This window comes from Gouania willdenowi, chromosome 2, assembly GCF_900634775.1.
Source record: "Gouania willdenowi chromosome 2, fGouWil2.1, whole genome shotgun sequence".
NCBI classification, from domain to species: domain Eukaryota; kingdom Metazoa; phylum Chordata; class Actinopteri; order Blenniiformes; family Gobiesocidae; genus Gouania; species Gouania willdenowi.
The window spans coordinates 2,441,137-2,465,781 of NC_041045.1; the positions used below are offsets into that span (position 1 = coordinate 2,441,137).

Sequence of the window (24,645 nt, forward strand, 5' to 3'; positions counted from 1 at the left end):
ATTACAACAAAATTGACACTTTTAGACTGTTTGCGAGCACAAGGTTAGCCTGTTCAAGTGCTTTCACTGACATGTTAGACTTTTTGAGGGTACAGTGAGAAGTTTTTGCTAAATGGTTTTCTTTGCACTTAAGGTTAAAAGGTATTCTTACCGCCTTACTATCACTACATATGAACAAAAATGACCTCATTTCAACAAATCAATTCACATCATTAATGAAACCTTTTCCACTTTGATTACTTGAGCAGAGTGGTAACCACAGCAACACTGGTTACCTGGGGAAAGTGATTGGATGAATGAGTCTTAGATTTTCACTTTTAAAATGTCCCCAATTGTGTTTCAGGGTATTTCTCCTTTCTGGCTGCAGTTTTCCCTTTTGTTTCCATTTTACTGGCTATTAAACTTCCCAATCTCATTCCAAACTTATCCCTTAATCTGGTGAATTAAATAAACTATTATTGTTATTGTGTGTTAAAAGCTTTTGCTGAAACCACACCAGGTTACTTAGCGCAAAATTTTGCGCATGATTCAACGTTTTTCCCTTTTTCGATACTTGTAAGACATTAGGCCAAAAATATGGTGTAAACACATGATATATATCGGTGAAGTATAATCAATATCAATGATTATAGCATTATTATATTTTCTGTTTCAGGATGTGAATTCTGTTGATGGAACTACACAAAACACATTTGATTCTGTAAACAAGATTAGTACAGGTACCCTTTAAAGATCATTCAGTATAAAATATCAAAAGTAAGGTTTAGGTTACCAGATGTTTTTCTAGTTAAGCCTAAAGCTACATAAAAAAGCAATTTCACATCTCAACACTTCTTGCATGAAGAACCTTATGCTTTACAATACTTTTTATATTGTGAATGCCGATTGAATGCTACGTAACTGTAAGGTTGTTAATGGATTGTTAATAGATTGTTTATCTGTTAAGCAAATTATAGCCATTAAACTGCCATAAGCACCAATTAAAGTGCAGTTGGTTATCTATTAATGCTGGAACTACTTCTTCTGTGGTATTAAAAACTGATCTACCCTTTCGTTGACCTAACAACATTGTTGTTGTGTCTGAACTGTCACTGATCAAAGACATTGAGTCGCTAGCTGAGCTCCAACACAGATGCTCAAACGCTCAGCCTGTTAAAGGGCTGACTTCATTCTTTGACTGCCAAATCTTCAGACTTCTGAAGAGACACAAGCTGCTTATGTCTAGATCTTAACTCCTTCGAAGTGCACGTCATTCCCTCCTCATTTTGTGTCGCTTTCTGTTAATAAAGCACTGCAGACGCTGAGAATGTGTCGGGGGTTTTAGTGTGGGAATTTCAAGTTTGGCAGGCCACCAGGCCTAAAGTGATGTCATCGCTCAACATTTCTACATTTGTAAACACTGCCACAGTTGGAAAGAGAGGGGTTACTATTGGAAAACAGTTGGTTATTGTCATAGCATCAACAATTTGACAATATTGTGCATTTTTTGGAAAAGACAAAGATTTTGACTGGACCTCCCCCAGTACAATGGCCAAATGTTCAAACTAAACTAATTGCGCGTTCCCACTGGGAAAAAGTACCTCCTCTGTGGTACCTGGTGCTGCTTTTTTTTTTAGTACCTCCTCTGTTAAGGTTTCAAAAACAGCTGCCCTGGCCTGAAAATGTGATGTAGGAACAAAGCAGACACTGATTGGTTCAGAGAATCCTCACAGCATAGAGTCATCAACTTAAGCACAGAGAGGAAGTATTTGGCCACTATTGATTTTTGTTGGCGATTTGGTGAGGCAGCAAAAAAGTGCGATCCGTGGAGTCTTGGCAGTTTCACGTGTCAGGTTGGTGCTCAATGGAAACGCTACGGGTCCCGAAAGCGAGGATTGCGGAGCCGTGTAGAGCCGATACCGCCAATGGAATAAGATCTCCATATCTGTTATATATCTGATAATACAGCTCTGATCCAACAAGGGGCATCCCATGACTGCTGTTTATACACCGTTGCAACGGTAACCTAATCTTACTCCAGCCTCTATTACAAAAAACACTATGAATTGATAAACTTGGTTCCCTCCAAGTTTAGGTACCCTCCATGAAGTGTCAAATGTGGTTGAACCAAAGTAGTGCTTTGAATTTCTAGACGTGGTTTAACGGCACAAACACACACGTAAAAGAATATCAGTCGACCTAAATGAACTCGTTGGGTTTGGTTGGCATTTATGGTTCCAGTTTGTACCAAACGGTTTTGTAGAAAACTGTTTTTTATACAAATTCCAAGTTGTTTGTTGGATACATTGTTTATAGGTGTTCTGACATTTTCTAAATAAATACATTTTATGATTATGATCTATTAATGCAATCAGTATAGAACTTTATAGTAAGGCCAGCAATTAGAAGGAAGATTTTTTATCTATAATGTTTGCAGTCAATGATATACTCTTTTCCCCCAATGAAGATGTTTTTTTTCTCTTTCATGCCAACCTTGAGCAATCCCTCTATATTTATTGGATTGATAAAACTTGTATTGCCTCAAAACATATAATTCGTCATGTTTCTTTTTTGTGCTTTCAAAGGTGTAACAAATTGGACCCAATATAGCACCTAACAGCTGTGTGGCTTCTGTATAATCCCAGATTAGCGCACATGCTCGGTATTCAACTGAATACCTTCAGTTTATTTCAGGGGAAATGCCAAATGCAAACCGCTTGATGAAGACGTAAAGCCAATTGCACAAACATGAAAGCCTGTTTATGTTAAAGAATACATTTCTACCCTATACTTGTCTAAGTAACTTATATAATATTTTTTTTCCCGTTGCAATTATCACGCAGTACAATAATTGAAGTCACTTTTGTGATTTACACATGGAAGTGAGTTTCTGAGCCACTGAAGCTCTGTCAAAACACTTTTTTGAGGGAGATTAAAAACAATGAAACCACCAATAGCCATAGAATTATGACCACAGCAAGGTTAAGTTGTTTATATTTTATTTATTGAAAATCTAAAAGCAGTGTACATACAGTAGGTTACAGCAATGCCATCCATGTAGCCTATATAATGCAGTGAACAATGGTTTTGAACCTCAGACTTAAAAGATAATATAATAGTTTATGATCAAAATATTCTTATTAAACTGATAGTGAGCATAGAACGTCATGATGTTAATCTTATCCTTGAAATATAAATGGTGCAAACTAGACTGTTGTTAATTTTGTTGTATAATAATTTTTTTTTAATCTATACTTTCTCCCCAGAATAAAACTTGACGAAGTCCAAATGCAAATGAAAGCATGATGAACAAAATGGAGGGGCATTCTTCTCAAGAATAAAACTAATCAGAACAAATTTCATCCAAACTAATTTTGAAGTAGGTGGAAGTTGGTATGAATGGGGCTTGATCTGATGGTAAATCAGCTGATCTAAAGTAATTGCAACTCTAACTGTATTCTTCCCATGTAATAAAGGGGTGGGAAATCGCCGGTAAATTTCCATGGGAGATCGGAATTTTGGGAATATTAAATATAAACTTTTCATGGGAGTTATTTATTGGAAATAATCAGAAAATGGGAGTAAGAAATGTGTAGCAAGTCTTTGGAAGATGTGAACACAGACCTATTAAATATGACGCAAAATTGCACGCTTTAAAGTATCATGAGATGCAGGATTTGAGCAGACCATTTTGACATACTGTATGAAACATAAAAAAACAAAAACCAGACAAAGGTAAACTCTGAAACAGAATTTGTTTGAGTAATTGAAATAAAAACCGGAAGCCCTCGGGAAGTTATGACACGCGGCAAGTATTATCGGTAGAAGTTACTACAGTATTTGATCAACTATAATCATTTAGATTTTAGTTAAAACTACACTAAATCAAAGTCTACTTTGTAGACAAATTTAATCTGCAACACTAAACTTATTACAAACTCTGAGTAAATAGGACTAAAGCTAAACTAGGTTGTTGTCGGTAAGATTTTAACCAAGAAAAAAGAAATGGAAAATGGACTTGATTTATACAATGCTTTATTTTCGATTGAAGTAGTTTTGAAGGTCTTTACGATATCAGCCACATTCACCCATTCACACACACCGATGCTGCCAGATGCCATGCAGGGCGCTAATCTATCATTGGGGGAAATTTAGTGTCTTGTCCAAGGATACTTCCCAAAGATACTGCCCCCAACCTCTTGGCGAAGAGATGGAAATCACTTTTTTATCCACCCTTGTTGAAAACTAATTTTCCATTGTCGTGAAGCAGCTGTCAGACTAGTTTTGTCCGTCTTGGCTACATGCTCAAAAAAAAGTTTGTCCAATGTAGATTAGAAGTCGTCATTTTACCAACAGTCTAAATATTGTAATGATCAACACATGGCGCATTCTTGTAATCTGTAAAATACCTCACACTGTAGCCTTGGAACGAAACAGGAGAGCTACGGTTTTGGAGACCCTACTTGTGTTGCCATCACATGTCAAATTGGCACAAATCCTTGCGCTTGCCCATTTTTCTTGCATCCAAGAAATGAAATTTATTGTCATGAAATTAATTTCACCTTATTGTGGTTTGAATGTCATGTCTAATTAATCTCTGCATAGTGCAGTGTTTTCCTAGGTAATTGAAAAAGCATTTTAATGAGCTTTAGAATATTTCACTCCATTTGGCCTATTATCCAGTCTACTGTATTTGTTGCTGTTGTGAGTAGTCATGCACAGCGATTCAGTTGGCAGCATCCTCCTAATTCAGAAATCCTATTTAAATAAATTCATAAACAAATTCTAAAGTGCTAAACATTGGCAGCTAAAGTAAAGTCATGAGAAATTACAAGAGATAAATACCATCTCTTGTACAAATGACGACAAAAGTGAAGGAATAACTGTGTTTTCCTTGTACAGCACTAAACATGTAGAGACTCATTCCTAAGGGAGGTTTTAGTCATCCCGTGGATATGTTTCCAGATGGTTTCTCCTTTTAAAGGTGTTGTTTTTAAAGCAGCTAACCGGTCTTTCTGTGGCCTGATGCACCTGAGTTTGTTAAATCTGGAGCCATGCGTGGCAAGAGCTGGTATTTTTCTTGATGAGATATGAAACTGCAGCACAGAGGGGGAATCGAAGAGTGTTCAGCGGAATAACGAATGATGATGCGTCACTCCTCTGCTCCTAATCCTTGATGGCGGAGAAGGAGGAAAGAGAGGAGGAGGGGAAGGGGTGAGCGCCAGAGACCCAGACAGAGGCAAAGCAAATGCAGGCAGTGGGAGAAGCAGATGCAGCTGGATGGCAGTAATAACACACTTAGTCGTTGCGTCCTCACATAAACTCCCCGGGAAAAGGGTGACGCGTCGAAAGCTCCAATTTATTTCTATGAATGTCAGAACCCCGACTGAAAGGACAGTTCTAATTAGTCACAAACTTGTTTTTTACCTGAATAAAACTGCATTTACAGAGGGAATGCAAGTGAGAATGCTGTATGCTGAAATGGTCACACAAAGACAAACAAAAAAATAGTGTTTTGAATGGAAATGTAATAAAGTAAAGTAAAATCTAATAGATTTTAAAGCTTAAGGACTTTTTTAACCTCTGTGTCACTAGGGGGAGGGGGGGTGACATCATGCTTACTTACCCAGAACTGTACAACTCTGAAATATTTAAATATAATTAAATACATGCCTTGGAAAAAAAATAATCACTGATCAGCATTACAATTGTAAATCCCAATTATGGTGAAAAACCTTTACATTTTATGGATTTTTTGTATGTTTTTAACCTTGCTTGTGACTTGGGGTACACCCAAAGGTGCCTCTTAATAAAATGTTTTATTTTATATTACATTTAAAGAAAATAACCCTAACCCTGACACCATTAAGAGATTTAACTTTTTTTTTTTTTTTTTTTTTCAAATGTATGTTTTTAAAAAGACATTTAAATGTTGCATGGTTTTAGTAAAGCCTGTGTGCCATAAAGTACAATATTTCGGTGCAGATGCTGCCTCAGGTTTGTTGCGTTTTGCTAGTATTGTCATTGTTCCACTTAATTTACGTATTTTACATTTTTGTTGTAGTGTTGCATTTGTTGCCGTCTTGGCCTGTGTCTTTAAACACTGGTGCATTATGGGAAGTGGAGGTATGTGTTCTTGTGCTCAGTGCTTGTTCTTTGACTGCCATGATTAGAGCCTTTTTGTCGTCTGTTAGTCCATCCTTTTCCAGTCACTGATTGGTCTTCTTGATGCTAGCTATCTGAATGTGGTGTGCTCCATGTGGGGGCTTGTCTGTCCACACCTGACATTATCTTCAATAATCAATAAAGGGATTCCAGAACTGAGAATTACTCTGAAAGTTGTGTACAAGTGGAAAATAAATGAGTCCCTTCAGTTAATATGCTTCAGTTACCTCAAAATCCCTAATGTTCACTAGAAAGCACAAAAATAAATTCCTACCCAAAGTAAAAAGCCACAGACCAAGTTGACCTACAGTGATAGAGAAAAGCTGCTCTGCTCTCCATTCCTCAGAGAGCATGGACATTTTTTACAATGTGAAGTAACACTGCGGATAAGACGGGAGATTTTACCAAAGGTGCTTGAATAAGATTAATGAAACATGAAAGTGAGGCAGATCATGCTCACGCTGCTAGGGAGGGAGCCGGGCACGATGCACTAGATCTCACCTGGTCATTAATCATACAAGACACTACACCTGGGGAAGGTCTTTTATTCCTCATATTCAAATCCGTTACATTTGTAACATGAACTTTTCTGCACGAGTACTAAATCGACCTATTAGTACTCAGATAAAAGGTAAAATACTCACTTCAGATTTAGAATACAGTGTCAGCTTTCAACACACATCACAAGAAAAGAGAACTTTGTTCTTTTTCTCAAGGTGGAAAGAACAACAACAAAGTTCCTTTTGGCCATCATGGTGCATACCCATGAGAGCTGTAGTTGTTGGACTATAACAGAAGAGAGTTTTTCCTGCCAGTAGAGAAAAGAATGCCTTTTGTGGTTTAAAAACATTTGTTGTCCACAGGTTCAATAAGCAAAGCTTCAATTTTGTCAAAAGAAAAAGAAGAAAAAAAAAAACAGCGTTTAGCAGCCCAGTGAGAAACTAGTCACAGGCGTAACAATTAAAGCCCAAAACTTACCACGAGAAAAGGGGAGACAGACAAGATATCTCAAGATGTCCAACAGTTGTTTTGACAGATTTCTTAACAGACAAGCTAACTCAATACAGCTACCACCTGCCGTATATTAACATGTAAGGGTTAATATTCTGCCTATGAACATTTTTATTATTTCTGGCAAAAATGTTGTCTCTTTTTGTTGCCTTTAAAGATGTCAGGGACTCTCCTCGGCAGCCTTGTATAACAGTTTGTTCTGTTGCCATGATGTCAGCATGTGTCCTTGGAGGTTGCTTTCACTTTAGCAGTGGCATAAATAGAATTATTTGAATTCCACTTTAGGACTTTAGTAAATTGAAGACACGCACATAACTCAAGTCTGTCTATGGTGAATTGGAATCTATGAAACTCTCCTAAATCCTCGGCTTCTGAATTTCATCAGAAAGTTTTTGTATCTTTAAGGTCATTTATTGTGCGCTTGTCCAAAGTTCAGTGGGAAACCTGCGTATTTCCATTGATTTATGGAACCTCCTGGATGTCGGCACATGATGTGAAAAGTGGACCGACAGACTAGCTCAAAGGCTCAATGGCAAACCATGGACTCATTTTAACCGCTTATTACTGATGATGTACAGGTGAGCAGAAGAGCGCATGCACTGGCCAGCTCTGTATTACGGCCCCAACCAAGTGCATTCAGCACACACCGGCGAGTACTAGTGCGCAAATCACACACCCGTGTCCAATCAACAGCTGGATTCTACAAACAAATTGGGGCTAAAAAATATGGATGGGCGAAAATCGACACATACCCCCCTCACTAAAATGGCCATATCTCACAGAAGGTTTTCCTTGCCGCCATGATGAATTCATGTTGGGTGTGGGATACATATGTATGTGTATATACGTATATATGCATATGTGTGTATCCATAAAATGAAGAGTCCGTCCTTAAGACTGCTCTACTGTAAAGTGCCTTGAGATACCATTGGTTATGATTTGGCGCTATACAAATAAAGATTGATTGATTGATTGATTGATCTCAGTAACTATTTATCTAATCAAACTAAAAATGTGCAGTGTGCCAAATGAATAATTAAGGAACAATATTTAAAAATGTCAGAATTTTGATAAAGTGTGTGGGACTTTTGTTGAAATGACATGGAATGACCCAAATACTAAGTTTTTTCCCGCTATGACTGCAGTAGTTATTGCATTAACAATTTTTTGGACCACCTGCTTAAACTTGGATGGTTTGACACGACACACCTGATGAAGTTTGATCACAAGGTGTTTTATCAGAAGATTTTGACAAAGTCAAGTTGAACAAAAACCTTCATAAAAAACTGCTTTAGCAAACAAAAAGCAAGCTTTTATAAACCAAAATTGGTATGGATGCTCGTGTTATTTCATGCGGGCCTGCACAGCAGTGCAAATGAATTCTGCAATAGAAACACTTGATACACAAACCGCTGTTGACTTTGTGAAAACTGCATCAGTTGTATCCAAAGCACGATCCGGCAGCCCAATTGTGAGCACACCATCCGCAGATCAATATATCAAGCACTGTTCCCCAAGGTAGAAAAGCAAGTTCACCACAAATATTGACTTCAGTAAATGAAGAATGCAAAGCCTAAATCTGTAAAAAGTCAAAAAGATGCTGCTTTGGAGGTTTTCTCAGAGGACGCGCAGCACGTCTGATCCACTTTACGTAGGGCAAACAGGGACGAACACTCGGGACGAACCAAAGCAGCGTCACGTTGCAGCGGATTTACTGATGAAATTGTGCCAGGTATTAAAAGCAGTGACAGAAGAAAAATAAACAGGTGGATGATTTCACAGCATATCAAACAGGGATGTATTAAAATAAGGCTCACACTTGCATCTGTACAAAACAAAGACATCCATTGCTTCTTCTGGAAGATTGACAAACTGGGTGACATTTGAGATTAAGGTACTGTGATTATAGCTACTGGAACAATATGTTTTCTATTATTTCTCATAGGTGGTGGCTTATTGATTGGTTAAACAAAGCTAGATGGTGTTGACTGCTCTGCAGAGGCTGTGAAGAATGGTTCGCTTCCAGATGAAGTTTTTCTAGTGGAAGTTTTTCACCTGGGGGTTGCATAGCGCATGAGTCGAGGCGCAGGAGTGGAAGTGGCAATCTTTCAAACTAAAATGGGGTGAAAATAAAATGCAGATATCTTTTTAAAATCTTTGGTGTCTTTGCAGTGGTTGGGAACCACTGGGTTAGAAAAGCAATACTATCCTGTATGGACTAGAGGACAGAGCGTCCTGGATGGGTGGGATTAGAAAACAGGAAAGGGAATTTAGTTTGGTGGGCAGTACCCATAGTTTGAAAAACAGTTTTTGTTTTAATTTGAATTCGAAATATAAGAATTATGTTTTCGTTAGCATTAGAACAAGGACTGTAGAGCCTCTGATTTTGTGATTTCTGTCCATTTTTCTTCTCCACCTACGTGTTTTGGAAGAACATCACACATTTTCAAAGTGCAAAATCTTACACTAAGAAATGTAGCTTGATCTCGCAAAATTTAGGTGTACTGTTTTGACTGTTGAAGCATTAAAAAAGAAAAAGACCTAATTTATACCAGTATTTACACAAGATAAAGGAAAGCAGATACAACAGACATGGGCATGCTCTGAAATGGAAAAAGAGGATCTAGCCAGAAAAGGCACTACTTCTCTCGAGTGAAGTCAGTTCCACATGCACATTTTAAATAAATAAAAGTCCATATATTCTACATTGCCTGTGAGCTAATTGAAGCTGTTCATGATCAAAGTGAATATTTTAAGTATGTTGAGGATTGGTGGTTCAAAATTTTGTACGAGGTTATTTAAACACTAAGCTGTTGGTGTCCTGGTTTGTATTCAGAGGGTGTAAAGTCCAAAGAAATCTGATCATCGGGTCCCTTTGTGGCTACATTTCTACCTTTCCAAATGCATCTTTGTTTAGTCTCTAGGTACAATCTTTCACCGAGTTGTCTCATCCTTCTCAGGCAGGAGTTACTGAGATAAATAAATGATCAAAAGCAGAAAAGGAGAGAGTGTGCGAGAACACCACAGCCAGGTTCTTTAGTTAAACCTTCAAGCTGTAATCCGTCAATGGGCTGCTTTGCTTTTCTTTGACCCACTGTGGTTTCCTCTTTGTCAGATTTACTGCTTTTGACTGGAAACTGGAAATTCTGCATCGCCCTGCTCAGACACTCTCTTGCCAGCTCCCCAGATGATTCTTTTTGTGTTCTCTCCTATCACCTTCGCGCTCTGTAACGCTTACAACGTGAGTCACAATTGTGCTGTGATGACAGAAGAATCGCAACAGCACAGACTGCGTTTGCCAAATGTCACATTCTCACCCAAACATCATTTTGAAGTGACATATCAAGAGTAGCTGCCACTGGGTGACAGGTAACACTAATAATGCTGGGATCATGTAATTAAATACCACAGTGGAAAGAGACTTGTAAGGAATGAAGCTACAGCTATTTTAGCTTAAGCATAGAAGTGTATTGTCACATCACACAGAGGTGGTAAGATAACTTCGATTTTCCTTTTCAAAATTCCCACAAATCCATTTCGGGGTATATCCATTTTCCTTTTTTTAATCCCCCATTTTATCGACGTTCCAGTTTGTTGTAAATACTGACAAATTAAACTCTACTAGTATTTCATCCCCTACAGATGCCAGTGTCAACTCAAAAATACTGCCAGTGACATTTATGGGGTTTTACAGATTTAAAAACAAAACAATGGCGGATGTTGATATTTTGGCTTTCCATTGAAAAACCCGAATACAGCTGAAATCTGATTGACGTCATATCACAAGGAACACGATAAAGAAACCAGAACGAAAATGGTGAATCAGTGTCCCCCTAAGAAATTAAGATAAGAATGAAGTCAAAACACTCATCAAAGAAATTCCTCTTTGACGCCATCTTCTACGGAATCCAAGTTTCGGAAACCGTTCCGATGTTCAAGTCACATGACCATTTGTCAACAAACTGATAATTTCTGATAGTCAATAACAATCTGATGAGCGTCAATTGAGTAAATTTTCCAGTTCTCTGGAAAAATACGGTACATTGGATTCCTGCCAGATCTTGTGAGAGTTTGTTGCGCAAGATTTTTAGTTATGTATGACAAGTGCTTTTGTTTATCTTTTCCAAACACTTACATTCATTTAACCAATTAACCATATTCATTCATTGAACTACTGTATAATGGGAAGATATGATTTTTCTCCCAAAACATGTAGGAGAGGTTACTATCGGTGTCATTAAGCCATTATTCTTTCCAAAATCACAGAAATCACGGAAATCGGAGGCACGACATTCCATTTAAAGAAGAAAAATGTTAAAATTAAAACTAAGAGGTAGGCTAAACATACTTTTTGTGACATAGCTTGAGACATGCACATTTGTGTACAATTGTATATTAAGGCGTAACCCCACTGTTGACCAGAAACACCCTAAGCTAGCACATACGCAAAACGTATGGATTACTGATTGTGAACACTCCCCTTTTATTAAATACGTTTGGTCAATAATTCATAATTTACATGCACATTGGCTTGTCTAGGAGCAATCAAGCAATCTAAATAATTGCTTTAGAGATTTAGTAAGGACACGTTGGCTGCATTAGTATACCGTCGATGAAGGCTCAGATTAGGGTAAATGTTTGGATTTGTAGGAAATTATCAAAGTGGGAATCTTTTAAAGGCCTTTCCCTAAAATTGATTATTCAGTACATGTTTTCCTTCTTCAAATAGACAAGAAGTCATGGGAGAACGCCTGGAGGCTGACTGATAGTCAAGGTGGGAAAATGTTTTGCCGAATCAACGTAGCACAACGGCAAAAAGAACAAGTTGAAGCGTAAATAGATTCAGCATTCATTGTGAAATGGTGGCAGAGTAAATGGGACTATGGCAGACTGTGCTTTTTCTTTACCACTACTGAATATAACACATTTACTCACGTTGACTACATTCTGCACACTTCATTAGCTCGCAGTTCCATCTTGTGTGTCATTAGGGTTGCAGCGGCAGGTGCTCTATACTCTTGTAAATTATTGCTGTTGGGTTCGGCAAGGAATGCCAGGAGTATCACTTTAAGGACACCATACAATAGGGAATATTAAATAGAAAGTGTTTTGCAATTGTGTGTACTAAGATATTGTTGATGAATATGAAAATATTGATATTCTTTTTGGTTTACTGCTATGAGGTGCAGTAGGAGGGTGTTTTTACTTTGTGTGTTTTTTTTATGTATGTGCATACTACCAGAGATGGCAAGTAACTCACTACCAATACTTTTTTCTTGTACTGAAGTAGGTTTTTCATGTATCTGTACTTGACTTCAGTATTTATTGTTCTGAAGTTATTGTTTGTCCTCACATTTTGATTACTTTTTAGAAAATCTTTGGTAGCAGAAAAGGGATGACATTGCCAGGTTGGGTTTAGAGTGTCTAAAGGAGGCAACGTGAGTGACATTTTTAGTTTTTTGGGGGGAGAATTAGTGTTCAATGAGGCTTTATGCAATTGTGTAGTCTGCATATAGCCAGAAACGGCTGTAACTGCTTTGTTAAATTGAAAAGTAATTTACCAGGACAGAAAAGACAGAAGTTCTTCTCTGTCTCGTAGACCTAACAAATAGTTAGTTCATCACTCTGTTTAAAGTGCGTGAGATGCTAAATGATAGTCGTGTTTTGATAGCTTTATATGCACATGCTAAATCCCTGAGGGTAAAGGACATGCAGGCGAGCATCTGTGTGAATATGTTTACTTGTTTCGAGGATTAATACTGAAACATAGATAATCATTTCGCGATATTAGATTAGCTGTCTTTGTTGTACATACAATATGACTCCCAACTAACTCTAAACAATTTAGTTTGGACGATAACTGTGACAGTGATAATAGAATCAAATGGTGAATTCTCTATAGTTGTAAACACTGTGTTACAGTGTAATGCCTGTAAGAGCAATAAAAGGAATAGTTTACAATAAGGCTCAACACATTGGTGAGGGATTAACACTGAGGTGGGCAACTGTTATCACAGCGGTGGACACACATTTTTAAGATTCATGCCAACAATTGAGTTGTGTATTTTGTGAATTTGAAGTATTTTTTGTTCCCATTTACTCTTTTCTCTTTTTTTGTGTTTTTTCAAATTGTCTTGTGTGTGTTTTTTTTAAAACACTGTAAATTAGAGCAGCTAGACTTCCAAAGCCAAGCGTGAGTAGAGCAGAGGAGGAAAACAACAATCGCTGAATCATATTTTTCTCACTTTCAAACAGCAGTTAGTTTCTACAGAAGGCACCAACATTAAAGGAGGCTGGCTACGTTAATATGTTACAGTTGTTTTTTTTTAATCTTTCTGCTGTGGTTTGCTGCATTGTGGTTTTGTTTAGAGCAACTTACACATTAGTTTTTAGTTTTTTTTTTGACACGTACTGTAAGGGTCAGGGTTCATTTTGACAAAATGAGGTTTAATGAGAACAGGCAAAGAAACTCCAAATACTAAGAACTGTATCCAAACTAAAAACTTAAAATGAATATAAAATAATGAACGAATCATTGCAGTGGTCATTACAGGATGAAGAATCCCAATAGTTTCCTTCATCTGGAATATTTGTCACTACCTATTGGAAAATCATCATGCATTTTCTTGCAAATATTTTCTTAAGATGCTACAAAATTATTGAGGAAAATGAGCTGAAAAGTTGAACTACAATGATTAGCAGGAATATTAAAAAAAAAAGTGAGTTTTTAAAATCAGACTCTTCAACCAACAAATAAAAGCTCATGATCAACAGATCAATTAATTAGAAAATAATAATTGGAGGCTAAGTTCTCTCTTGCCTGTGGTTTTATGATTAGGCCTATAAAACTTTCACTTTTAATGAAGCTACCTCATCTCTATTGTGTTTATTGATATTTTTCACTTTTACCTTTTCCTTTTAAGAACAAAGTGATTGTGAAAAGTTGAGTCGTCTTAGTGTAGACTGTATGTTTTAGTGGATTGGAGACTCGTGACAGGGGAGAGAAATAAAGCTTTCTGCAGAGTTCAGATTATAAAGTCTGTATTGGCTTCCAGAGCTTTAGATATACGGATAAGGATGCTGCAACATCACAGGAACCATATTTTAGGACTTGCCATAACTCCTCATACTTTTAGTGTATTTCATCTCTAGCAAACCATCAATGGTTTACAGGGATCCACATACTGAAGAATATACGCTGTATTCTCTCTGTGGAGATCAAGGCACTCGTATATTCTTCTTTCCACTTTAAGGCTCATAAGGCGACATAGTGAAAACCAGAGATGAGCATCAGCAGTGAAAATGATCCTGAACGTCTTCAAAAGTTTCCAATGAGATTTTCCGAACCGCCCACCTAGGCTCTCTGTGGCTTCTTAACTTAATACTAAAATATTCAAATAGGAAGCTCTCGGACTAAACTCTGACAAAATCTCATGGGTGGTTGAATAATTTAAAGTGCAGCGATGGCCGAGTTGATTGAAACCACTTTTTGTCCACTCTTTGGCAGGATTCCTCGTATCAGGTCTAACATGCTGCTTGTTCAGTTTGATGGTGTCTGAGTACCCTTGCATGTGTTAGGTGCGCTGCTTCCTTCTTTTTTAAGACCCTTATTTAAACTTATATAAACCTTCCCCCAACACTGAATGAAGTGTTCTAATAAGATGAAATTGCATGAGATAACTTCCAATCAAAATGCATTAAGTTGTAAAGTTGTGTTGTGCAGCACGAAAGGAGTGCTGATGCCCATACAAAAAGTTAGTCTATCATTTTTAGTGTTTCTCGTGAGATCGTGTTGTTTATTGCGGTGTTTCCAAGGCTAGAGTTGTACCAGAACTCTCAAATCTCAATCTGGGAACAGGACGAACGCAGTCCCATATTCCCACATTTAAGGAATTCGTAAGAGTGAGAACATCCAGAATGCAATGGCTGCGAATCGGCCTGGGTGTACAGCCTTCTTGATTGAGGTAAGTATAGTTCTTTAGAGACACGGAGGAGACATGAAGACAGGTTGTGCAACTTCATCCTTAAGCTGCTCCCCAGTGGATGTGTGGTGTAACATCCATGTTTTTAAAAATTGTTTCTTGGATTGTAAATCTGATCAAATTCTACTAGATTAATAATTTGATGGTCCTAATTTCCAACGTAGATTTACAGCGTTTTCCTCTTGGTGTACAGTGGACTTATGTCCTGTTTGATGTTTTCCCAGCCGGTCTTTACCAGGTGACAAAGGCCTCTGAATCAACCTTGAACCCGACAGCCTTCAGGCATGTCCTTGGCACTCGCCGACGTCCGGCCCTCAGAAGCATCCACCTATCATCAACTCTGGCTGGACTTTGATTCTTCACAGGAGAAAAGATGAAATGTTACACATCGTTCGGTCTACCTGCCCCGGGCTGCGGGATCATTTAGAAGATGCAATGGGCAATCTGTCACTGTCGCTTATTCACTTGCCAGTGCGCGCGTGCGACACACGCTCACTACACACTTGCGTAGTCTCTTCGACTCGTATATCTTCAGATTGTCTTTATATGTGTATTCAAACTGTATGTCAGCAGAGCATCGCCTAATTATAGTTTCCATCATGTCCAGGCCTGCTATATGTAATAACAGGCTGTTTTATTGCTACTGCACCCTTTAGATTGTATGTCTTCTTTCATAGCTCTGTTGGGGGCAAAAACAATAACGTATGTGAGCAATGCACATGATCTTCATTCCCACAGTGTGCAAATAAATCAGAACCGACTCAGAAGGCACTGAAATACAATCTAAAAATGCCTCTTCCTGCCAGGGAACTAATGCCTTATGGCATTTGCATTGACTACACAGAAACCTGGTATGATTGGAAAATGCTCAGCAGTAGCTTTGGGAAGCTGCCAGTGCAAAGGATGTGTTCGGTGGTCACGGAAAGAAATGGAAAAAAAGTGTTGGGAACACCATGACAGCACTGTCACTTGGGAAAAAAGTGATTATTTCAATAAATGATTTTAGGATGGAAATTGGTCTAAATTACACTGACTTCATATATATCTTTTTAAACATTATGTAATGAAAATGTATACTTGAGAAGTAGTGTTTTATAGCGATACATAACTAATCCCATTAATGCTCTAAAACTCACTTTTTAGCTGAATAATACATTTGGTGTCAGAAATATATTAAACACATTCAATATCCTTTTATATGTGGGCATTGCCATTTGAAAGATTTCAGCCAGTCAGCGTTCACATATTATGATATACACATATAAAGAAATAGCATTTCAATTCATGTTTTAGCCGTTAGTTATGCGTCATACAGTTGCTTTGACGTTATGACGTTATTCCTAAAGGTTAATTCAAAATCAATGTAAACGACGTGATGTCTACCGATGCGAAACACGCAATTCCACCGACTCACTCCAGCGATCTGAGTTGCTAAAAGTGGAAATTTTTTAACTTTTCAAGCGACTTTGAGTGATGTTGTGTAGCGACATTTAATTGGTAATGAGTTTCACGTCACTGGAGAAACATGGAGAAAAGGGTCATCGTTGTGGGCCGCAATAAAAGAGAGCAAGCATGGGTGAAAGTGTGCCAAGTTATGTGAAAGTTTAAATTAAGCCGGAAACAGGCTTTGAAATTTGTTGGGATAGATGAAGCGAGCCAAAGGCACGACTGTTTAAGCAACTCGTCCCGGATGATTTAAGCAACTGTAGTCGTTGAAGTTGCTTTTGGTGTTAATGCACCTTTAGAATATCAGGAACATTACAAGGGAAGGGTTTTGCCGTTGCTCTTATTAGTGAAGGAGAATTGAGACTTAGAAAATGGCGGCAGGCGCAGCATTTGGATGCCAGTATTAGACATCTCACCACAGATTCCCATTTCAAGGTTTCTTCCTTGTTCAGCTGAAAGTCTACACTACAACCATTTAATGCCTTTAACCTCATCAAACCAGTTGGCGTTACATGAATGGTTTGTTTAATATGTTGACCTCCACAGCGGTGCATTTAAAGTCCTTATTATTGCACATGTGGGTTCTAAATTGCTGCACAAACCTGGCCTAATCCAATATCTTGGTTCAACTTTTTCCGTGAGATAGTTTGGTTTGGACATACAATATTAGGTTTTTAAACTTGTTCATCCATCCATCCATCCATCCATCTTCTCCCGCTTAGCCGTTTCCGGGTCGCGGGGGCAGCATCCTCAGTAGGGAGGCCCAGACTTCCCTCTCACCGGCCACTTCCTCCAGCTCTTCCGGGGTGACCCCGAGACGTTCCCAGGCCAGTCGAGAGACATAGTCTCTCCAGCGTGTCCTGGGTCTTCCCCGGGGCCTCCTTCCGGAGGGACGTGCCCTGAACGCCTCACTAGGGAGGCGTTCACTAGGGAGGCCTCACTAGGGAGGCGTTCAGGGGGCATCCTAATTAGGTGCCCGAGCCACCTCATCTGGCTCTTCTCGATGCATAGGAGCAGCGACTCTACTTTGAGCCCCTCCCGAATGACTGAGCTTCTCACCCTATCTCTAAGGGAGAGCCCAGCCACCCTACGGAGGAAACTCATTTCGGCTGCTTGTACCCGTGATCTTGTTCTTTCGGTCATGACCCAAAGTTCATGACCATAGGTGAGGGTTGGAACGTAGACCGACCTGTAAATCGAGAGCTTCGCTTTTTGGCTCAGCTCCCTTTTTACAATGACGGACCGGTGCAGACTCCGCATCACTGCAGACGCCGCACCAATCCGCCTGTCGATCTCTCGCTCCATCCTTCCCTCACTCGTGAACAAGACCCCGAGGTACTTGAACTCCTCCACCTGGGGCAGAACCTCATCTCCAACCCGGAGAAGGCACTCCACCTTTTTCCGGTCGAGAACCATGGAATTTAAACTTGTTCAAACATCTATATCACATACATAACTGAGTCTACTAAGCCGTGCTTGTCGGCTATGTCATCTCCATGGGAAATCTTTTTTTCACTTTCCAAGTTCGTCTAAGTATAAGTGTAGCACCCTCACTGCCACTAGCCGCTCTCTCCGTGGCCAAATGGCACCTGGAGCCTCTGCAAATCACTGCATGCAGACTCCTTGTGTCGTCACCTTGCCACAGAACACTCCTCTAATAGTCTCCGCTGTGTGTGCCTTTCAGGAAAGCAATTGTGTTTGAGACAATAGCACAGACGTCTATATGAATTAACACACAGATCTTAGCTCAGCCCGCCCTGGCCTTCTGTCTGGTCAGGTTCAGCTGCGTTGATGCAGTAATGCTGCCTGCAGGTTGTGTTGACTCGGATTAATCTTGCATGTGTGTGGGTGTAGGCCTGGGGACAGGTAGTAAATCTTCCGTGGCACCTTTTAAAGTCGGTGAGAACAGTGGATGCTTCTTCCTCTCTCAGCTCCACTCACAAGGAAAGTAAGGACACCAGCCGGGAACATTGGGGACTAACTTTCAAGGCTTTTCAAAGTGTGTACAGTTAGTTGCATTTGCTCGCGTCATACCTGCGTTCATCACTGGTGATACCCTCACCTGATCGCATAATTGATTACCAACGTCAGTTTTCAACAGCATGTAGCAACCATGTAGTAAAGAGAGATTAAGGCATTTTTCAACCTGTTAAACTTTATTTACAGTATGCTTTTTGTACAAACATTGTTGCGCTATATAAATTAAGTACATTTTTATCCTTTATTGGTACCACCTTAGCATTTAGTGTCTCTTGATCCAAAGATTACTTCTTTACAAACCAAAATGCCTCATCTAAGTAGTCAAGGAAAAGCTATTTCTTCAAGGTAGGAACTTCATTTTATGTGTATTTGAATCACTCTAGAGGGGAAAATTAACTATACATGAAAACTGAAGGACTCCTAGGTCTAGATGGGAATAAGCAAGCAGACTATGAAGCAAATTGAAGAAATGGACTTTGGTTTCCTTCTAGATGGAGGTCTTAGAATAAAATTCGACTTGTTTCCTTCCTTGTGCCGTAGAACTGACGGACGGATAGTAAAAGTGGAAAAAGACCAGAGAATGCTGTAAAACAACCCACATACAGACGAGAAGCAGGCTTGTACAGGCTTGTACAAACTTCCTGAAGTAACAATTAAACATGTTTAGGCAAGGCAAATATATTAGAGGTTCTGATTTTCCATTTTCATATTGTACCAAAATATGTTCATGAGTGTTTAGTCTGAAATGGGGGCCACAAAAATGTTGTTGTTTGATCCAAGGGTTATAGTATCAAGATTCATCTAAGAATAAAGAATAATCTGAGCATTAATACATAAAAGAATAAAGGCTAGTTTTGTGTGTTTTTCAGTTTTTTTTTTTTTTGTGTTATTAGTAATTTTTGTATAATTTTCTAACGTATGTGTGTTTTTTGTTTTGTTTTTTGAATAGATTTCATAATTTTTTTTATGTTATTTTGTGTTTTTGGAGTCAATTTGTGTTTTTCTCCTGTATAATGTATAATTTTTGGAGCTATTTTGTATATTTTTGTTGTTTTTTAGTCATTTTTGTGCATTTCTGTTTTGTTTGTTTTTGTAGCACTTTTATGTATTTATTGAAGTCTTTTTTTTTCAGTATTTTTGTTTTTCAATTTATTTGTTTAACTTGGGGCCTGCACAAAATGACACCTGGTATAGCACATTTCATACACAACGCACCGCAATGTGTGTTTTGACCAGCAGTAAATATGCGTCCTTGACATGCTTCTACAGTATTTTGAAAACTTTGCATCTTGTCATGAAGAGAAACTGGCAAAACAAAGACAACGCTGTAGCATTACTTTCTTGCTTTTCGATGGTATTGCTTTAGGACGGGTGGTTCAACATTGCAGTCAAATCTAGCTGAGGCTAATCTTTCTGAAATAATCATTTTAAATCCATCATTTTCCTCATTTCCAGAGTTTCCATCTGTAATTCACTCTCTTCGTCAGTGCATTGTATATCTGTAGCCGTTTCTATTCATTTCAATGAAGTGCATTGAAAGCAGATTAAAAGGTCATTTTCTTTGCTCATTGGGTAATTACCAGTTTTAATTGCTCCCAATCTAAAGAATTAGCTTCAGCTCGCTGTCATTGTTCCACATCCTCCTGATTCAGGGTTTATAACATCACAGAAGTCAATTAGGTTTTAAAGGAACCTCGAGGAGGCCCTTTTGTTCTACCTGGGTATTAGAGTTTAGAGGAACAAAGGTTCTTAAGGCTCTCTCTCAGACTTGGCTTTTTGGTGGTTTCTGTGGAGCTTGGCACTCATTGCACGACTCCTTCCTTTATTCACACTGAAGTGCTTTTCCAGCCTTGTTTTAAGTCGCTAATGAATCCAGGTTCTGTCATTGTTGATACTCTGAAAATAAAAAAAAAAGCTTTCCAAATCTAGGTTAAAAGAGAGTTTGCTACGTATATTTATGATAATTAGAGAGAAAGCCTCAGTGCTTAATTTACAGAATTAGTGTTAGCATCTGAAGATGAATTATACACTGGCTCTTTTCTGAGCCTCGGATTTTCTCATCAGTTGTGCAGTAATAAATTTAGTTGCTTTTGCTTATGTCAGCTCACTGTAACTTCACCCACCCTTTATGTGAACTTAAACAGAGCAGATTTAATGTGTTGGAGTATGTATTAGCATCCTGAGGCACTCCAAAAGTCAACAATGTCTTTGTGGCTTTTAAAAGCCTCCCCGAAAAAAACCACAAAAGCCTCTCAATGCTGTCATTGTGTGATTGTTTAACTTTTAGAAGTGGTTTATACAATGGAAACTTATTAATGAATCGTTAAATAGCTAACACCCAAGAGTTGAAACTTTTACAAAACAGCTAGCTAGCCATTTAGTTGCTAGCCCTGTTTGCCAATAGGCAAGTTCTGTGTCAACTACTACCCGCTTAATAAAGCTAGCTAACCCCCACCTTGTTTGATTATATTCAGCTAGCTAGCCACCTACGTGTTTGCTCATTTTACAGACATGCTAATTGATGCTAGGCGGAAAAAAAATCTTAATGAACTGCTACACTGTCCTTACTGGTTTTACAATAATAAAATAACCTTTTTTGTAAACTACTGCCCGCTAACAAAACTAGTTTACCTCCACTTTAAAATACTGAAATGAATGGTCAATGTTTTCAACTAAAAAAGGTTAAAACAAAGACTGGTGATTAATCAACGTCCAACTCTGTTTCCTGTCAAATATATATATATATATATATATATATATATATATATATACACACACACACACACACACATGTCATTGGCATTGAGTATTCGATGGCTAGGTACCAAAGTACTAATCTGTAATTTTTAATTGCTGTGATGTCAATCTGAAGCGTGTTGGTTTGGTGTTGTTAATCTCTATATTTACAAAAAAAGCCTTATATTTCTAATCACCTAAACCAAAGTAATTTATTGGACCGAAAGAGCTAATACGTTTAGTAAAGTTGTAATTCACCTGGCTAAGCTAGCAAGCACACCTTAAAGCTGGTATTCGGAGTTTCTGAGAGCATCTCGATGTCCCGCCCTAAACAGCCTCACTTCCTCCCGCTGCCTCACCCAATCTACCAGAAGCCACGCCTCTACTTTTCTGCGCGCGCATTGTGGAACATAACAAGGTCGCATTGGTTTGATATAGGTTTATGGGTCACGTAAGAGCCAAAATCATATTTACCTGTTTGCTGTTGTGACGCGTGGCCTTGTTTCCGTGCACAGTTCCACAAGTCGAAGCCTATTGGCTGGGCGAACTCGGCGATCGTTTCCATTTGTATAGGGGTCTATAGGATGAAGGAGGGACTTATATACATTTATGTATATGAATGACCACCGGCTGTAGATCATAGTAAAACACTAGTTAGATATTTTTTCACATTTCAAAAGAATCATACATAAACATAGATTTCTAAGAAACTCTGGATATCTGCTTTAAAGTAAGAACGATGTGCTCATTTTTTCCTTATTTCTACTTCTGTTCATGTTATTGAGGCCTGCGCAGGTGTTCTGCAGCCATAGTTAGCTTACAGGATAACATCACTTTTAGGGATGTCCCGATACAACCTTTTCACATCCGATATATACCGATATTGCAGCCTTGCGCATCAGCAGATACCGATATTGAGCCGATACAATATCAGCGCGAATCATACATACTTTTATGTATTTTGTATTGTGGAATGTTAGAAAAGGCTTGATCAAGTGATGCTACTCAAACAGAGAACAATAGTCAGCAACAGTGGGTTACTTTGTTGGAGTGTGAACCACAGTGACCTATGGATAGAAGTGCTGGTGCGGAAAATTTTATCGGAGAGCTTATATCGGTGATTTTAGATGCAGTCCGCTAAAATTCGATATTCGTTTTCTGGCTGATATCGGACCGATATCCAATATCGATATCGGATCGGGACACCTCTAATCACTTTCTTTCCCATCTTGGTTCAGTGCTTGGTTTTCGAAGACGCACCCAATGGCGTAAAGGCGGCGCTGGCTGCTGGGATGCAAGTGGTGATGATCCCTGATGACAACCTGGACCTCAGCCTGACTCAAGAAGCCACGCTGCGACTCCGAAGCATGGAGGAATTTGAGCCGTCACTGTTTGGTTTGCCTTCGTATGACTGAACCCAAACACGTGGAATAATAAAAGTTGTTTTTTGACTTCGTTTAATTGCTACCTTAAAATGCCAAAAAGCAACAAACGTACGTGTCGCATATCTTCTCCGGCTGTAAGCTCTTACAAGTGAGTTAAATTTACTTTATAAATCATTGAAACAATCAATGGGGATAATGTTTATAAAACAGTGGGACAATGGCACAATTGGCTAAAACTTGGATGAACTGGTAGTGTTATGGTTGAACTTAGTGGTGGAGTTTATTCTGTAAAGTTGTTGCGTCATTTAGTTCCAGGTACATCTGGCAAAAATAATTGTTTTGGAGTTTTCCTTGAACCTTAATCAGAAAAGCGTCCTTGGTTGTGCTAGAAGCGATAGTCTGGAAAAATTGCAAGAGATGTTTTAAGAGCATCCTTGTATGTTTAGAAGTTTGTCATTAATTACACAGCTTTATTTGTCACGATCAATGAACAACTTAAAGGATTGGTGGATGTGTCATTTGTACAACAATCTTGAGTATAAAGATGTTTGTATTTGCACAAAGTTCTCTGTTTTGACAATAAGCTTACCTTTTGTCCTACTAATCTGGCCATGAGGCAGCTATCATTTCTCTTTTCATACCTTTTGAGATCTCCCTTTGTTCCTTTGTCAAGGTGGGATGACAATGAAAAAGAGTGCTTTGATTGATCAAACACATAAGGGAAGCTCGGAGAGCTGCCATGGTTGAAATCCTTGCAAAACACTGAGAAAAACGATGCTCCCACTGGGAATATTTGCCTGAAAGTAATCATACAGTATCTCATCCAACTGGTCTCATGATGGGACTTGTGCAAAAAATACATTGAGAAAGCCAGGAGAGCTTTTTGATGGAAAACAAAGTAGAAACAATTATGTGGTTTGTCGGATTTTGATCGAATGGAAGAATTCTTCACAATTTGTTTTATTAGCACATTACGCTAAAACACACCAGTAAAGAAGATGATGTCCTGAAGTGGATGTTCTATAAATAAATTGACACAAGCTATCTTCTTAGGCTCTTTTTTTACACACAAAACAATCTACAATCTAACAAAATAATTTAACATAACCTCTTAATTGGGTGTTACTTGAATAACGACCACCAACACCATGCTGTGGTTTATTTACTCATTTAATGTCAAAAGATAAAGTTCTTTCATTCTCAACTCTTTGCTGCTTTAAAAATGTTGTAAAGCATTTAAGTAAAGGTTTAGTGGAGTGAAGCATGTACTCTAGTTTTCTTTGAGATGGTATAACTGTTATAACACACACACGCACGCACGCACACACAGTAGATCGGTGCCAGTTTGTTGCGAGAAAACCCAAGCCCTGTGTTTCTCATTCAGTAAATCCCGTAAGACGATTAAAATGGGAAATAAGTAATCTAATTTCTCATTGACGTTTTCCTGTTCAAACCCTTGCTCTAGTTTTACATTACTCATCTCTTGCCCTGGATTGGGATTTTAACCCCAAATTTACTTCAAATGTGCAACTATTTTCAGCTGTCTTGACGCATTAAAATACTTGCATCATATCGAAGTAGATTGCTGTTTTAATGTTTTTGGTAACTTTTCATCTTTCCAATTGTCCTTCTCTATAATCCTGGTCTCAAACCATTTCAGCTCTCATTAATCTTGGGAGCTAAAAGTCACGAAAGGAAGATAACGCCCCAAAATGTTTCTCAGCCCTATACTTGGAGCTGCTACCTGATGGTTTGTTTTGTCTATTTTCTGTTATAGATATCATCCAGATTTTTACACAGCTTGATAAGACAATGTTTGGATGACCTCATTTTGAATATCAAACCCTTTTGGGGATTTTTATCTGCATCTGTTACACGAAGGAGCAAAAACATTTTGTCCAGGTACAGATACCGGTGAACTCCTTCAAAGATCAGAATCCATTCATTAAAGTAAAAGCTTC

General features: G+C 38.5%; 1 protein-coding gene across 1 annotated transcript in view; it reads left to right on the forward strand.

Annotated features, from left to right (window-relative positions):
- pudp (pseudouridine 5'-phosphatase) overlaps positions 1-23,729 on the forward strand; it is a 28,276-nt gene extending 4,547 nt beyond the window's left edge. The window contains exon 4 of the mRNA XM_028465635.1: positions 22,538-23,729. Coding sequence (XP_028321436.1) covers positions 22,538-22,714 — 177 coding nt within the window. The 3' untranslated portion in view covers positions 22,715-23,729. The remainder of the gene's footprint in view (positions 1-22,537) is intronic.
- Positions 23,730-24,645: the final 916 nt, after the last annotated feature.